General features: G+C 43.7%; 1 protein-coding gene across 2 annotated transcripts in view; it reads right to left on the bottom strand.

Moving 5' to 3' along the window:
* Positions 1–4,188, bottom strand: part of LOC134364593 (guanine nucleotide-binding protein G(q) subunit alpha) — a 281,106-nt gene extending 276,918 nt beyond the window's left edge. For both annotated transcript variants that reach the window (XM_063080533.1, XM_063080534.1), the window contains exon 1: positions 3,925–4,188. In XM_063080533.1, the coding sequence (XP_062936603.1) occupies positions 3,925–4,060 (136 nt within the window). In that variant the 5' untranslated portion in view covers positions 4,061–4,188. The remainder of the gene's footprint in view (positions 1–3,924) is intronic.
* Between the last annotated feature and the right edge of the window lie 13,656 nt (positions 4,189–17,844).

Raw genomic sequence — 17,844 nt, 5'->3', positions numbered from 1 at the left:
GGAAGAAAATCTACAACCATATATGTAATTCAGTTCAGAAGACCAAGAACATATGTTCTTCCATTTTAGAGTAGCCTAAACCTTACCTGTTTTCAAGAGGTGGAATCCAATCAATAAAGTGTTTGCTAAACCTTTCTATTTGATGATTAAGACCTAAAGTCTCAAAAACATGTAAAATAAGAACTGGTTAATAAAGGGGAAAAAAATGTATCTTCTAGGAACTGAAAAAAATTTCAGGATGAAATATCTGTGACCTGAAGCAGGCATTCAGGGCCACTTGTTTTACACAGACTTAAAGATAAATTAATGTGAAATGTAGCACCTATGTACCACTAACAGAAATATTTAGTGAATATTCATGAATATTAATCAATTAAAAGAACTATGATGCATTTTGTACCTAGAAAGTATATAAAAACATCAAGCAAGTTAGAATAAAGTAGGCTCTGTGTATCTATGTAGCATACAAAGTTTTCTTTGATGTGTCAAAGAAGATAAACAGTAATACAAATGAATTCAGAGAATGGACAAGTGAACAAAAACAAGAAAAGAATTCAAAATTTAATATGATATTCTTATAGTGGTAGATTTCAGGGTTCATTTTAAAAAATAAAAATACACAAGTATTTTGAAATAAATTGGAAGACACTGGCATAATTGCTAAATATAAATCAAAATCACCCAAATTTTAATGCTACACTTTCACCTACTCAGGTAACCACTGTTTTCCTTTTCTAATATCTCCATAATATTAATATATAAAAGTAAATAATTATATGAACAAATGTAAGGGTCCACACTTTTATCCCTGTCCAACAAATCCTTTTCCATTAAAATGGCGTTATGCCTTGAACTAAGACGGACTTTGCAAATAATTTTATGTTGAATTTACTTCAATATAAGGGTGATCCCTCCATTTAAACAAACTGGTTAAAATATCAGTAGAACTATGAACTGTGAAAGGATACATTTTGTAACCTCCTCTAGAAAGAATTTGTTTAAATGAAGGAAGGAACTGGAAAATTCAGTCTACTCATCAGGACTTCCTCAAACAGAACCTCTCCCCAACACCTTCCCTTGTTCAAAGCAATCCTCATTTCCCTCCTAGACTCAAAAACCAGCAAAACCACATACACACAGACATGCACCAGCACAAATCTAAACTTAGTATATATCACCGCTATATAAGTAATGAAGGTATTGCAGTAGTTATGCTACAAAAGCAACATACCTAGAACATGAAGTAGTAGTAATTCTTATATGATGCCCAGCAATCATGTTTCTGACAAAAAGCTGTATAATTTTTAAATATTACTCATGAATATAGGTGCTAAATTAATGTCATATTTTTCTACCACTTCTAATAGGCCATATTTGGGGGACAGGTGGTGCTGTATTAAACCCTACCCAAATATCTAGCAAGAGGGAAAAGAAGTTCTCCACACTACCACCACTTTAGGAATAAAACTAGTTTGCTTTACATTTTTTTCCTAAGAAAATTATCTCCAAGTTCATTTTTTAAAGCACATAACACACTATGTAATTAAGCATCTATATAAGTGTATCTCTCTCTTAGACATTCAAATGTAGGCACTTTGACAACCCCCCTGGGCACTAACTCATAGCTGCTGGAAAACCCTGAGCTGTCTGTCACATTTCAGGCAAATATGGTTAGCTGGAGAGACCTCACACGCCCTGTTCACAGCTAAACAGAAACAAATAAATACTGTAAACTGGGCAAAATAAAAGAACACTAATTCTCAAAAGAAGTCTCTCTTAAACACATGCTTTTCCCTTTATTTGTGCACTTAAACACTCTATACATTTCCCTTGCCCTCTCTACTGTTTTCTCAATCTCGAGAATTCAGAAACATTCAACTGCACAGTTTCAGCCATTACAAGTAGCCCAAAGTGAGAATTTTTAAAAAATGAAAAAGAAAAAAGACCTTCACTTTTCAGTTGCAGTTTTCCAGACCTCGCCTGGTTTCATTCTGCCCACCTCTTTCATCCAGCACTCTGCCTTCTGTTCTTTATAAACAGATGCACATTTATCTAATGGGTTTCAAAATGAAGACATAAAGCGTGACACTTGAGTTAAACATTTCTAACTATGTGTGATCATTATATTTTGTTCCTGCTTGTAAATGATCCAGTACATAACAGTTCAGTCCCAAAGGCAATTGGTTCCTTGAGCCAGCAGATGGAATGCTCAAGATAAGAAAGAAAATGTATGCTTTTCAAACCTGAACTGACAATTTTCTTTTCTTACAGAAACGTTTAAGAAACGTATTTATTATACACGCCAATATCTAGAACACAAGTGCAGATACTTTTTCAGGCCTGTTACTGCAAAGCTGTTTTGTTTGCTCTTCCTACCACAATAGCTCAGAGTTATGCCACCCTGGCTTGTATATGTGAACCCTGTCGCTTGATTCTGAACATTCTCCTGGAGATAATAATCAATAGAAGTCATATTTGAGAAATGACATTTTTTTTGCAAACAGTGTCAAAGCAGAATGTTGGGTTGTTTTTTTAGAGATAAGAGAGAAATTTTTGCTGTTCACTTTCCGTTTTCCTGCTAGCCCTTTTTCCAAAGACATTAAAACGCTGTTTGTTTTACACAAAAGGGTTCTATTTGTTTCCTTGAGAGTAACTGAGAGGCTGCACTGGTTTTCAGTAGTAACTATTGTGAATTCGGGCCTACATCTGGGTTGCCTCATTAAACAAAAGATACCCGTCGCTGTCAACAACCACACAGCACAACGCTCCCCTAGCCCTCATCTTTATTCCGGAAGGAACGGTGCAGACAAGAACACGCCTGTCACCATCCACTACCCGTGAAACTCTTCTGGGGTCCCTTCTTTCAGTGGTCTGGTGGCTAAAGAACAGCACTTGTGTGACACATTTGGGCTTGCCCTCCCTCCCCACCCCCAATACCTACTCCCCTTTTCTCTGGAGGGCCAGCCACCAGGCTTCCTCATCATCACTCTTTGGAGAATCCAGTGGCGAGTCTGCCCACCGTTCCACCTTTCCCCGCTGACCAGATTGCACTGGTGATGGATGCACAGGCCACCCCACCGCACGCCATCTCCTAACGTGTCCTGGCCCCGCTCGCCACCCTCCGCGCCACACAGACACAGCTCGCCACTCCACCACCCCACCGGGCGCCGCGGCCACAACACTGGAAGTTCAAACCTCTGCCCACCTCGCCACCCCCGCGCCTGACCCCCCAAGTGATCGATCTGCCATTTAGCAGATGCACAGCAGATAATGCACAGCCCCCGGGGACGCGAAAAGGCACCCGCTGAGGCACCGGGCGGGGCAACCCCGACTCCTGTGCGTGTGCGTGTGTCTGTGTGTGTATGTCTATGTGTGTGGCTGCACCGGGCAGGGCAGCCCCAACCTCTGTGCGTGTGTGTGTGCGTGTGTCTGTGTGTGCGTGTGTCTGTGTGTGGAGACACCGGGCAGGACAGCCCCGACCCCTGTGCCTGTGTGTGTGTGTCTGTGTGTGCGTGTGTGTCTGTGTGTGTGGATACACCGGGCACGGCAGCCCCGACCCCTGTGAGTGTGTGCGTGTGTGTGTGATACACCGGGCAGGGCAGCCCCGACCCCTGTGTGTGTGTGTGTGTGTGTGTGTGTGCGTGTGTCTGTGTGTGGATACACCGGGCAGGGCAGCCCCGACCCCTGTGCGTGTGTGTGTGTGTGTGTGCGTGTGTGCGCGCGCGCGCGCGCGTGTGTGGATGCACCGGGCAAGGCAGCCCCGACCCCTGTGCCTGTGTGTGTCTGTGCGTGTCTATGTGTGTGGATACACGCGCGCGCCCGCGCGGGTGCGGGCCGGGGGCGCGCCCGGGGAGGGCAGGGGCGAGCCGCGGGCGGGCGGGGGCGCGGAGGTCAGCCGCCCCGAGGGGCCCGGGCAGGACTCACCGAGCAGCAGCAGCTTGAGCTCCCGGCGGGCGTCCCGCTTGTCCCTGCGGAGCTGCCGCTCGATCTCGTCGTTGATCCGCCGGGCTTCCTTGGCCTCTTCGCTCAGGCAGCACGCCATGATGGACTCCAGAGTCATTCTTCCACCGTGGCTCCGCTGCAGCCCCGCCGGCAGCCCCTGCTCACGGCGCGCACACGCCCTCCCGCCCTCGCTCCCCCGAGGCAGCGGTGGCCGCCGAGCCCCCGCCGCCCGGGCGCGCGTCCGGGACGAGCTCGGGGGACCGCCGCGGGGGCGATGGCCGGGGCCGGGGCCACCAGGTGGGCCGGGGGCGCGGCGGGCGCGGGCGGCCGGAGGAGCGAGGCGAGCGCGGGCAGCAGCCGCGGGCGCTGGCTCGGGGGGCGCGCGAGGGAAGGCCGCCGCGCCCGGCCTCGCTCAGACGCCCGCGCCTCCTGCCCCGGGAACGGGCGGCCTGCTTCGCCCCCCGCGCCGCCGCCGCCCTCGCCGAGGCTCCGCTAAGCCGCGCGCCCGGCGGCGACAGCACATCCACCGGGGCGTCCCCGCAGCGAGCGGCCGCCGACGGCTCCCCGCGCCCGGCGCGCCCGCTCCTCGCCGCCGCCTCACACGGCTCCCGGGCGCCCTCGGCCCTGCCCGCGCCCACCGCCCGCGCCTCCGCCTCCGCCGGACGCCCACCCCCGGCCCCGACTGCCAGGCGCGGAGCGGCTGCTCAGCGCTCGCCCTCCCCCTCGCCACACACACACATTTTCTTCTTTCTCTGAACTGGAGCACAGATCCGGGAGGGGGCGGGGGCGGGGGCGGGGAGGGAGCGGGCGGGGGGAGGAGGGAGGGGGCGGGCGCGGGGGGAGGGAGGGGGAGTCGGAGGCGGGGCCGCCGCCCTCCGGGAAGGCTTTCCGGGGCTCGCAGCCGCCGCCGCGCGCCTCCCCGTGCGGCTCCCCGGCTGGGCCGGCCCCTCGGACTCGGCGGGGCCCGCGGGCGCAGCGGTCAGGGCTGCCCTGGGCCGGGGGCGGGGCGGGGCCGCCGCCAACCTGCTGCTGCCGGTCGGCCGCCCGCCCGGGCGTGGTACAGCGGGAATATGGCGGCCTCCGCCGGCCTGTCAGCCCCCTGGCCCGGGAGCGCGGCCGCAGCCCGTCCTGGAAGGCGCGGGAGGAGGCAGCGCCGCCCAGCCCCGGCCCGCTCTCCGCTCCCCCGCCGCGCCCGTCGGCCCCGCGCCGCCGCGCTCCAGCCCGGGTTGTGTTTCCCGGCCTTATTTCTAGGACGCCATTCGGTTCGACCGTCTCTCGCGTCACCTCTGACCCCGGGTCACTCTTAGGAAATGAGACGCTCTCCACTGAGGGGTGCGGCTGGGGGACAGGAGAGTCGCCCCTGGTTCCCGGAGGGTAGGGGGGGATTCATAGACCAAAGTGTCCCCTAGGAAACTGGAGATCGAAACCTAAATCCTGAGCAGGAAAATGAAGCTGCCCGAGTTTCCAGGAGTCCCCTGATAGGTTCCAACTTTTCGTGCCATGGAGGTGGTTCTGTTCTCCTTTGTTTCTCACAAGTTTTCTTGTTTCTGAAAAGGCATACGATTTTTAATAGCCAAGTAATCGAAGTTGCCTTTCAGACCGCGACTGAAATATGGATGACTTCTGGGAAAATGCAAAATAGTGTGGAATGAAATGGGGGAAACCAAGATCGTCCCAGCTAAATTTCATTCTAGTTTTTTAGTTTTTCTTTTTCGATTTGAAACAGTTTACTTACAAATGTTTGCATATTTTATTGTGATATACTACTGATAAGTAGAAAAAAAAATGCTCATTCAAGTTTTATTAGGTCTAATAGCTACAAGAGGTGAAACTCATATTACTTCCTGCCTTAATGGCACCTGAGATCTTCAGAGTAAACTGTGTTTTATGAAGAGAATCTCTTTTTCACGTTTTGCATTTTCTCGGATGTCCGTGGTACAACCTACTGACCCAGAGTGTAAAGTAAGATCATTGACTGCTATTGCTATAGATCAGGAATGCACATAGGGTTCCTGGACGACAGGTGTGTAACTTCTTTCGTTTGCCATTATCTCCACCCCTTCTCACACACACTCTCTCTCTCTCCCTCTCTTTCTCTGTCTCTCTCCCCCGCACCATGACTTAGATCAAACAAATGGTCAAGACATAAAATCTGTATTTTAGGTTCTCTTTTTAAAAAGATCTGTGGCCTAGAAAATTATTAAATTTTACCTTGGCCAGGAGGGCAGCGAGGGCAAACCTCACCCCTTTTATATGAACAAAGGGCCACTAGACTTACTGTGAAATTAAATTTTAAAATTAATTGACTAAAGAAATTAAAGATTGAAATTCAGTATGCAGAAATGTAAAATGACTTCAGTTATAAGTTTGTATCCTCTAATATGTGTATATATATCAGTTTGGGGGAGACACAAAACACTAGAAAAACAATTTTAAAAAATCAGAGCTTCAAGTTTGCTAGCCAAGGATCCTCTGAAACTTTTGAAACTGTCTTTCAAAATGTGCCATCAGGCTCTCAGGTAATATGTTTTGACTGAATGGACCTATTATTCAATGAAAGGAATTAAACTGTTTCAGCAGATCATAGATATAATCAAAATCTATTTTGTCATCTCTGTATCTCCAGCATCAGGGACGCTCCCTGGTAGATATTTGAATGGATACAATAATCAGTAGGAGGATGTTTCAAAGCTTGGGAAAAATCAGGAAGTAAGGAGAAGCAACACTACAATGATGAAGCCGTATATGGGTGTCAAGAAGGAAACAAAAAGAAAATTCCAAGTCTGAGCCCAGATATGTCCAAAACACTTTAATATTATTTGGAGAGCATTTGCCAAGTGACTATTCCTACAACCTAAGTCAAATAAGCAAAATCCACGCAGGAACTAATGACATTGTTGACCATGTCCTAGAAGCATATACTCAAAATATGCAACTAAACATGGATCATGTTACAAAATCCCAGTTCATTAAATCAACAAACATTTACTTATTGCCTACTATGTGTAAATAACTATGTAAAGTTGTAGGAAGAAATACTAAGATGAATAAAATATGGTCCTTGCCCTCAATAGGCTTATAGTCTTAAGACGTAATGAGGCTATGAACAGCAATAACGAAAGACAAAATGAAATCAATTTGTATTAAAGTTGGGGTAAAAGTAACAATATGGTATAAAAAGTAAAGAATATTTCATTCTGTTCAGGAAAACTGGAAAAGACTGCAGGAAAGGAGGCAGTTAGATGCAACTTAAAGAATGAATAGATTTTCAATAAATACCCATATGTCTACGCTACTTAAAAATAAATCAGCAATTCCACATCACCCCAGACAGACAGTGAGATGATAAATCATTTTGAGAATGCAAGGGCAATGACTAGATAGCTGAAAAGCAAACCACAAAAACCTAGGAGCATTGAACTCCAGAGAAAAATGGGAAGACTGTCACTTCCTCTATGGTATCCTGAGACAGACCCCTACCCCACAGTCATATCATCCTGTCCTTTGGGGACTGGAAAAGAATAACAGTAAAAGGCATAGTTCAGTCTCAAGAAGTGATTCTGCAGTCACAGAGTGAAAAGGCAGTTCTCTTCTAAAAGGACCTCCTGGAGAAGATAAAGCCTGTAGGGGTAATCCGGACTGCTGCAACGTATGGCACTTCTCTTGTTCCCAGAGTCACTTAGCACAGCTGCTTCATAGTGTGCACCATACCGCTGCAACTATTTCTTTGTCTTTCTCTCTCTCCTCTCTCAATTAGGAGCTGCTTGACAGCAGGGATTTTGTGTTTAATAACTGTTTTTAGGGCACCCAAAAAGGTGCCTAGTCTAGGACAGGTACTCAGTAAGTGCTGAATAAACAAAAGAATACCACCATTGACACACACTTACAGAATGTTCTTCCAGGCAGTGTATTATGCCAGATGCCTGAGGCATGCAAAGCCCTTAAAGGCTTTATAATCTATTTAGGCAGACAGTCTGCATGCATAAGAGAATAAACAATACAAAATGAGAAGCATTCGCTGCTAACTACAGTATAGAGAATGGATTGCTAGCAGAATTCAGGAGGAGCAGTTATCCAAGTCACCACTCAAATCAACCCAAAGGAGTGTGGGTAGGCACACGGTGGTTACACAAAAGACCAATTAGAAATCAGCTTCATGCACTGCAGATCCTACAAGAGCTGGGAAAGAGCTGTTCTGTGCAGACATTGCTGGCACAGCGATCTGGCCGTGGGACAAAGTGCACTTGCCCATGAGGAAAGAGAAGCAAGCCCAGGGACTCAGAGAGCTGCAAATGGCGCCACCTAGAGGGAAGATTTTATAACAGCAGAAATATTATGCTTCTTAAACACAGAAGGGTTTCAGGGCAAACATGCTGAAGATGAAAAACCAGGCGTGAAGCACAATGCTTTTTTCTGAAAGAGAAATACCCACATTTCAAATTCACCTAACAGATATTCTAGATGAAGCAGAGTACCTCAGTGACATTTTTCCTTTATCATGCTCAGAAAATGCATTCATGTGATCCTCTGACTCCAATCAAATGTATCTGTTTTGTGCTTATCTAAGATTAGCGTTATCATGGGAAGCATTGTATGTCGCATTCTGAAGGCCACCAAAGTCCCACTAGACTGGAGGCCCCTAAAAGGCTGGCCAGACAGGAGCTGTTTTTAAGCTTGAGTAGAACGGTGTTTCAGCCAGAGAAGCTGATGTTTGATGAATGAATGAGCAAATGAATGAATGTGTATCCAAATCCTTTTGGGGTCCAAATGATCAAGGCTGACTTAGCTAATCCAAGAGTTTCCTTCTTGCCCTGGAGTTAGTACAGTTGGTCTCACCTATCCCCCAAGACTTTCTGGCTTTGTTGAATTCAAACCTAAGATCAGGGATGCAGTCAGGAAGTCTCGGGCCTGTGGAAGTGTTGCTTTTGACTCAACAGTGCTATTGAAAATTTTAAATTGGGTCTGGCCAATTAGCTCAGTTGGTTAAACTGTGGTGTTGTAACATCAAGGTCAAGGGTTTGTATCCCCATACCCGCCACCCCCCGCCAAAACCAAACAAACAAACAAACAAAAAAAAAAAAGAAAGAAAGAAAGAAAGAAAAAAGAAGAAAGAAGAAAAGAAAATTTTAAATTAGCTGCCAGAACTTAAACATCAAGAAGTCCACATAAAAATCTGGACTTCTGTTCTTTATCAAGATCTGGCAACCCCAGGCCTGTATTCTCAGAAGGCAGCACTTCTAACCAGCCTGATTGACTCCATTTATGCATCAACTGTACCAATTTATACTCCCCATTTAGTAATATGTCATACCTGTTGATGGAGTTTGGATGTGTTGTCCCCTCCAAAACTCATGTGGAAATTTGACCTCCAATGTGGCAGTGTTGGAATCTGATTGAGTCATGGGGTCGGATCCCTCATGAATGGATTAATGCTCTCCCTGGGGGAGGAGGATTAAATGAGTGAGCTCTTGCTCTATTAGTTCCCACGAGAGCTAATTGTTTAAAAGACCCTGGCACCTTCTCTCTCTCTTGCTTGTCTCTCTTGGTTCCTCTCTCGCCATGCGATCTGCTTGTACCCGCCGACTCCATGCCGCTTTTCCGCCGTGAGCAGAAGCAGCCTGAGGCCCGTGCCAGATGCAGCTGTCCCAGAATCGTGAGCCAAATAAACCTCTTTTCTTTATAAATTACCCAGTCTCAGGTATTTCTGTTATAGCAACACAAAACAGACTAAAACACCTGTGTACACTGGAGGTGAGCCCCTGGCCTAAGACAGTTAGCAGGAAGAAGACTGAATTTTGGAATTAATTGTGTCAGGTTGATGAAGGAAATTGATTTATTTTCCATTTTTTGTTTTCATGTTTCTAAATCAAATAATCATTTTTCCCATTATACTCCTCTCCTTTTGATGATTTCTCATGTAAAGCTCAATAATGCCAAGACTTTTGTCTGTTGTGTTCACTCTTGAATCCAGCACCTAGAACAGTACCTAGGGTGTAATAGATGCTTAATAACATTTTCTGTATGAATGAAAATGAGATCTTTCAATAAAAAATGCCACATAATGGCCACATGGCAATCTACCTCTTTTATTTGTTTATTTATTTTCCTTAGCCAGATGGTACCCACCAAAGCTTGGCTCCCTCTGTGAAATGTTCTTCAGCACTGTGCTTCAATATCTTGACCCAAATAAGTTCACCAAGGAAATTGAGCCATCACTAGGGTATCAAGAAAGCTGGGGATCCAAGATTTTTGTTCAAAATCCAGATGGAAACATTAATTCCACCTCAATAAACTTATAGGAAAGTTGATATTCCCGTCACTAATTCATTTCCAATCATGTGCTTGTTGTACATTGAAGAGCATGACATCATACATAGTCAAAGCTGTTAATTTCTCAGTGTGTAATAAATTAATAAAATATAGCACATGTTGATAAAAAGCAGAAGTCATTGAAGCGCCTGTTGTTAATGTACTTCCCTCTTTCCATCTTTATACAAATTCTTAAGAGTTAATTCGGGGTGAGTACTTTTGACAATATGAAAAGGCGCCTAGAATAAGGTGAAATGAGTCAGTAAAAAAAAATTTTTTTTTTTGTTTAGGCTTCAATATGGCTTGGCCCAGAAGTGTTAGTGATCCTGCCTCTATTTAAAATTTCGATAATTTTTTCATCATGGATTTTTGGCATTAATTTTGATTTTTAAAATATTGCATGAAAATATTAATCTTAATTATTGAGATTTGTGATGCTTTCTTAAATTTTGTACCCAAGGCAGGTGCCTCCCCCTGTCCTAGCCCTGCTATAGAAGTGGTACATGAGTTGGCATACAAATGGAGAACTTGTCACTTCAGGGAAGGAATGAGCTATGGAGAGTTATCCATTCTTTATAGCCTAAAATATATTTTTTTGCTGCCTGTGGAACTGGAACAAACGAACTAGGTTGAAAAGCCATTGATTGTCCAAATGAAAACAGCAGAAGCTTCCACAGTCTCTCCAAAAATACATGGTATCAGGAAAACCAAACAAAAGAAAATGATGAGAAAAATGCAGAAAATATTATGTTTTTAGGCTCATTGTTTGGCTTACATTAAGAAGCAAAGACCATAGGCTAAAGAGACCTTAAGAAGCCATGTGATCCAGGGAATGTCTTTAAATCCAGGAATCATTTCTTAATAAAGCCAACAATAAAGCCAGTCTATGAAAGGGTAAAGTATTGATTAGGGCAGGGACAACATGGAATCCCCACACCTCTTCCTCTTTCCTCTTCCTTCAGGCTATTTTCAAAACCTCTGAGCTAATCCAATTGCCACCTTTTACAGAGGGTCACTCACAGTTTTCTTTTCCTGATGCCCTTTCTTTAACTAAACTAGTCCTGGACGAAGTTATGTTTGTCTCTGGCTTTCCTGGCCTCAAAATTTGTACTCATCTTTTTTGAAAGGATCAATGTTTACTTAATCTTTTACTTATTCTCAGGAAGCCCATAACCTACTGATAATAAACCACAGTGCCCTTGCAGGAGTGTTTGCATCTTCAATAAGATTAAAGCCTCAGGTTAAAACAGTGGTTCTTTTTTTTTTTTTTTTGCCTTTTTTTTTTTGTGACCGGCACTCAGCCAGTGAGTGCACCAGCCATTCCTATATAGGATCCGAACCCGCGGCAGGAGCGTCGCCGCGCTCCCAGCGCCGTACTCTCCCAAGTGCGCCATGGGCTCAGCCCTAAAACAGTGGTTCTGATCCCTAGAGGCACATTAGAACCTCTGGGGAGCCTTTAAATAATACTGGATGTTGGATTCTCACACCAGATATTTGGATTTAATTGGTCTGGGGTGGGGCAGAGTATATATTTAGTATTTTTTCATGCCCCCAGGTATTCCAATGTGCAGGCAAGATTGAGAACAACTGAGTTACAGTAATAAAACTAATTATATGTACAGGCCTCAGCCAGTAGGTGGATAATGCAACCATAATTACCAACTCCAACTGGGAAGTAATGCCAGTCCTGTTCAGGACTGAGCTGGAGCTCGTGCGAGGCTCAGTGCTCACCAGAGCCATGCTAGCTCCCTTCCCCCACCCACTGTCTCATTAGGCCTTTAAACATTTTTTATTTCCCTTTTCCCCTTATTATTTTCTTACGTTTCTTTTTTCAATTGTACACAATAAGAAGTCTTCCTCCCACCCCTGACCCACCTCTCACCTCCCCAGAGGCAACCAGTATTACTAGTTTCTTTGGCAGACTTCCAGAAATTTCTGTGCATACATAGACATAAGTATCTCTTTTAGTTACTAAAAAGGTTGCATCCTAAAGAATCTGTTCTGCAATTTGCTTTTTCTGCTCTCAGTATTTCAGAGATAGGTCCATATTGTGCATTCCCTGTTTTTGACACTGCGTAGTATTCTATTACAGATTTCCCAGTCTCTTACACAGTCCATTACTGATAGGTATTTGTTTGCAAAACTGAGCTACTTCTATGATAAACATTTACGTATTTAGTTTTTGGTCTTCCCATAAAAACTTTTTTTCATTTATTAAATATTCTTCAAAAATTATTTTAGTGGCTACTTGGTGTTCCACTGCTTGAATTTATAATAATCTGTCCAAACAATACTGTATTGGTAGACATTAATGTTGTTTCCAATTCTTTTCCACTATGAAAGACACTGCAATGAATAAGCCTTGTAAATAAATATGTGTGTCTATCTCCATCTCCTTGGGATAAATTCCACAGAGCAGAATTACTGGGTCAAAGGACATGCACTTTTTAAGTCCTTTGATATACAGTGCCAAAGTCTTCTCCAGAAAGTTGGTAGCGGTTTATACCCATCAGCAATGTATAGAACGTCCTGTTTCCCCGTCTTTGCTAAAAAACAAGTGCTGATTTAAAAATTATAGATTTGTTTGGAGTCAAAATACTTGATTTTTTTCTAACTGTAATCGTGAGTTTTTCTTCATCATTGTAAACTACTTTAAGGCTTTAATAATTTCAGATTTTTATAAACCTATGTGTCTGTCTACAAGTCGTTATAACCACTATTTTAACTTAATAATAAATCATATATCTAGAGCTTAAGAAGTTGAAAGTCACTTTATTTTAGGGAGTTCTAATAAAGCCCATAATTCAGTGAAAAAATCTGATTGATAGTGCATCCAAAATTTTCCAGTCTTTTAACAGAAATCCACGGAGCCCATAATTTAGGTACATCTTGAGCTTGTTTTATATGTATTTTCAAAACTTTATTCTGCAGATGCTAAACACCCTTTTAACTCTTTGCATCTAGGGGTGTAGCTTGCCCAAAGCAAATAAAAATTGTACTGGCCAAAACTTCCCTTTCATTCACAGGAAATCCAAGGGAAGTATCAGTTCATTTAGCTTCATGAGGATTAGACCTCAACAGTGACATGTTGTAGAGATCAAGGGAGGGATGTTACCAATTACTCAGGAAAAGAAAAAAATTAAAAAACTGCCCCCAAGGAAAGTATGGAGTCCTATTTAATATCTACCTTGTCATGCCCCAAGCTACATGCTATGCTTTTGCTACTGCACTTGTAGGGAAAAATCCCCAAATATAGTACTTTTGAATTGATTTTTAAAACTGAGAGCCAGATTAGGTAAAGGGTAAAGTAATTTCCCGGGAACCCTGGACCATTCACTGCTTAAATCTTTTTAAAGTCATCACACATCATTTCTCTTGGACTCTGTGTCCTGCCAAGTGATTAAGATCTGAAGGTCTGGAATCACTGAAATGTACCTAAACCACAGTTAGAATTTACCTGGAGCACATGCCTTACAAAATTTTTTAGTAATGCTTGCCTGGAGAATTTTGAGGCATGTGGTAGAATGTCAATGAGATGGCAGATTGCTCAGATGCCTGTTGTTAGCTCTGAAATGCCATCTAAGCCGTGTCATTGTGCCAAAGGTATTTATTTCAGCATACATCTTTCTGCGGGGATGGGCGCAAGGTTGCCAGTTCCACTAACTGCAATTCCAGGACTACAGATTCTAAGCTTCTTCAAGGCAGAAGTAGCAAAAGAAAGGTTATCCGAGGATTCCACAGTCTTTTCTCTTCTCCATGAGCAATAGCTCAATGCTGGGTTGATCACGCAGGCTTGGTGCCCTGACTATATAGAAAACAGAATATTGGTAAAATGGCAGGAAAATAATTTGTGTCTACTCAGTGCATCATATTCAAATGATTTTAATGTTATTTATTCTCTGACCACATTAGTCAACTTAGTAAAATAGACATTTCTGGCAAAGGCTGCTGTTATGTCACTGAATGACTTAACCTTAGACTCTTTGACCTAACTAGAGAGACCACTCCTGACATGTTTTAGGTTTGGACTTGATAAACATAGTAGTAGGATAGTAGGGGGAGGCAATCATGCTAGTTTGCCCATCCAGGTCTGATAAGACAGATCCTGCTATAGGTTCTGTCCAAGGCAATTCAGTATTACACAATGTTCAAGGATTAAAGCCACAGGAGCTCACAATTCAAACAACTCCATTCATTCACTTACTCATTTTTATTCACGCATGTATTTATTCAACTCCCAGTTTATAACGGCAGAACACAGAAAGAAGAAGCAGTCTGCAATTGGAAGGACTGAAGTCAGCATCAGCCAAGTTGACCACAGGGCCAGAAGGTTGCAGCCTGGCTCTAATTCCAGGGACAGGCCAAGTCCCCTGGGAGATTAGGTTCAAGGAAGGTTAGAACAGAATTCAAGGGTGGGGACCAAATATGGTGCATGGTCTCAGAAGCAGATTCATCACAGAGTGACCTGATGCTGATCCCCAGAAAGTAGGGCTGGAGCCAGAAATCCTAGATTGGTCCTAGGAGCTGGAGAGGGGCCATACCTGCTCTGGGCATCAAATGGCCCTAGGTGCTGTTTGCACTGGCAAAAGGAGCCTGTGCTTGACAACTCTTTTCTTCCCTTTCCAAGCAGGGTCAACTCAGTGATGTCCACTTCTAGACAAACTTAAAACCAGTTTTCAAAAACTTTAGATTTCTTCAAAGTTAACCATTCATAATTTTTTGTCTATTCCTAAAATAAAGACTTTTCTGGGCTTAAAAAAAAAAAATGGATCTATTGTTTCAAAACTTTACCCACTGGTGAGTTTTTTCAGAAAATCATGATGTTTCAAAAGCTTTATTGTTGTTGCCAGGATTATATAGTATGCATCTCCAGAAAAACATTTCTAGAACTCTCCACATTTTATTCTGTATACTAATTGTTAGGTTGCAGTAAGTTTGTTGAATTTTCTTCTAAAACATGGAACAAAACAAAAGGAAGGAAGGAAGGAGGGAGGGAGGGAGGGAAGGAAGGAAGGAAAGAAGGAAGGAAGGAAGGAAGGAAGGAAAGAAGGAAGGAAGGAAGGAAGAGAAAGAAAGAAACCTGTTATGAAACCTGAGGTCACTCGATTATAAAGAAAAGACAGATAGGAAATAGTCATCTCCGAGTCTCAGTATAGTAATTGAGACCACATCCAAGGTAGATACCATGTTTCTTATCATATTTCATAACATTGTTTTATGATTAGAAAATAACAGATGCTTATTATAGAAAATTTGGGAAATATAAAAAATAAAAATGTAACAGAGGAAAATAAAACTACTTGAAGCCCAGCACAGTAAAGATTTCCCTATATCACTGACTTATATTCTATGCAAAGTAAACAATTTTTTTAACATAGGTAAGATTAGGAAGTACACATCATTTTGAATTTCTGCTCATTTTACTCAGTAATCTACTATGTTTTTTTATATCCTTACATATTATATAACATGATGTTATTTCATCATATGAGCATTTAGTAATTTATATTCACCTTCTCCCATTGATATACATTTAAGCACTGACTTTTTCTTCTCACTATTGTAAATAGCACTATTGTGAACATCCTGTCTTAAATCTCTATGAGCATCCCTGAATTGATATTCCAATCATAAATGTAATAAGTGGAATAGAGGATTCAAATCATAATATAAAATATTTTTTATGGACATGTTTCAAAACAGGACATTTACCAAAACATAGAGAAGAGATAATCCTGTTTCTTCATCTTAAACAAACTCCCTAATTCTTACCATCCGCCAGACCCTGCTATGTTAGTCTTCATGTCTAATTCCTCCTGCTTGGGCACTACTGCTCACAGGTGCTTACGCTGGAAGGAATGCTGCCTGCTGCACAGGCGGACAGGGCAGAGGAAGCCAAGGCCCAGACCTAGAGCCACTGAAGGACACTGGGTGTGCGTTGCAGGAGCCCTCCAAGCTGTAGGACTGAGCATGAAGGCACAGCTGTGGATCAGATTTAGCATTCACTAGGCATAGCAGGAACTAGGACCATACAGGGCTGGAGGGAACAGAAGCCCAAATAAAGGTGGCATTGTTCTAGAAAATGGGAGGAGCCAGCTGTGTGGAATACAGAAGGAGTGTTACTGAGTGAATAAGCAGACAGGAGTTACCCGTAAGATCTGTCCATGGGATAAGCACAGACTAGAGTTCAGAAACAGGGACCCAGTCTGCAAAACTGGAGGTGGTAAGAGTGAGACAAGGAAGCAGGAAAATGGGTCCGAGCCTGGGACCACACTTACAGAATGAGAATAAGTTCTGACTTGGGGCTCAAATAAATGAATAAATGAGCTGGAGCACAAATTCCATTTAGAGGAAGGTATATCAGTTAAACTGGGCTAGGTTATGCCGCAGTAATAAACAACCCCTAAATTTAAATGGTTTAAAACAAAATTGTATTTCTTCCTCATGCTGCACGTCTATTGCATGTCAGCAGGAGGGCTCCAATCCATGTGGTCCTCACTCTGGAATCCCAGGTTAATGATCTGTATCATCTACAGTGTGGCAGTGGGAAAGAGAGGACTGGAGAGTCCAGCATCAGCACTTCAATGCTTCTGGCTGGAAGGACTCACTCATTTCCACTCACATTTCATTGGCCAAAGCAGGTCTCACGGCCATGCCTAACTTCAAGGGACCGTGTCACTGGAAGGAGGGGGGAAGTAGAACTCTCAACCAGCATTGGCAGTGGCTACCAGATAATGACCAATGCTAAGTTCCAACGAGGAGCTACTATAAAGGGGAGAACATCCAAGATGTTTCACTACAGCTTACCTAGGGTCCAGACTTCTCTTTAAACTGGAATCTGCAGTGGGACTTAGTTTGCAGCAGACTGGGAGTCCTGTTCCAATGGAGAGTTTGACATGGAGGAGCATGGACATGGCGGGGCTGATTCTGCAGGATGGTGTAGAGAAGCTCCACAGCAGCTACACCTTGAGCTCATGACTGAATAGAACACATTCTAGTACTGTCCAGGCTGTCAGGGTGGCCACCTTACCTGTTTCTCAAATTTGTACCTTTAGATGTTTATCTGCAAATTGACATTCCCCAAGTAGGGTTATCATAATTTAGTTCTCCTTGGGTAAATAAAAAGCATAAAGTGTGCATTCAATGTCAGCTGAATGACATTATGAGGCATGTTTTATCTCAGATACATTTGGGGAATTTTTTTTTAAGTTAGGTAAGTAAAGTACTTCCCTGTTATCTCATCCTGGTGATGCTAACAAAACGAAGGAATCTTAGTTTCTTTCTTTTTTTTGTTTTTTTTGTGACCGGTAAGGGGATCGCAACCCTTGGTGTAGTGTTGCCAGCACCGGGCTCTATATAGGACCCGAACCCGCGGCGGAGCGTGGCTGCGCTCCCAAGCGCTGCACTCTCCCGAGTGTGCCACGGGGCCAGCCCGAAGGAATCTTATTTTCTGAAGGGGCTTCCTAGGCTCTTTCCAATTCCCAGGCATTTGTAGAACACCTATGCTCTTGGGACTGTGCAGGGTGCAGTTCCTGACTGTCAGCAATTATGACAGCAAGATGACAGGAGGAAGTAGGTGCTCACTTACCGAGG

The sequence above is a fragment of the Cynocephalus volans genome, chromosome 16 (genome assembly GCF_027409185.1).
Source record: "Cynocephalus volans isolate mCynVol1 chromosome 16, mCynVol1.pri, whole genome shotgun sequence".
Lineage (NCBI taxonomy): Eukaryota > Metazoa > Chordata > Mammalia > Dermoptera > Cynocephalidae > Cynocephalus > Cynocephalus volans.
This window is presented reverse-complemented; position numbering and strand designations above follow the sequence as displayed.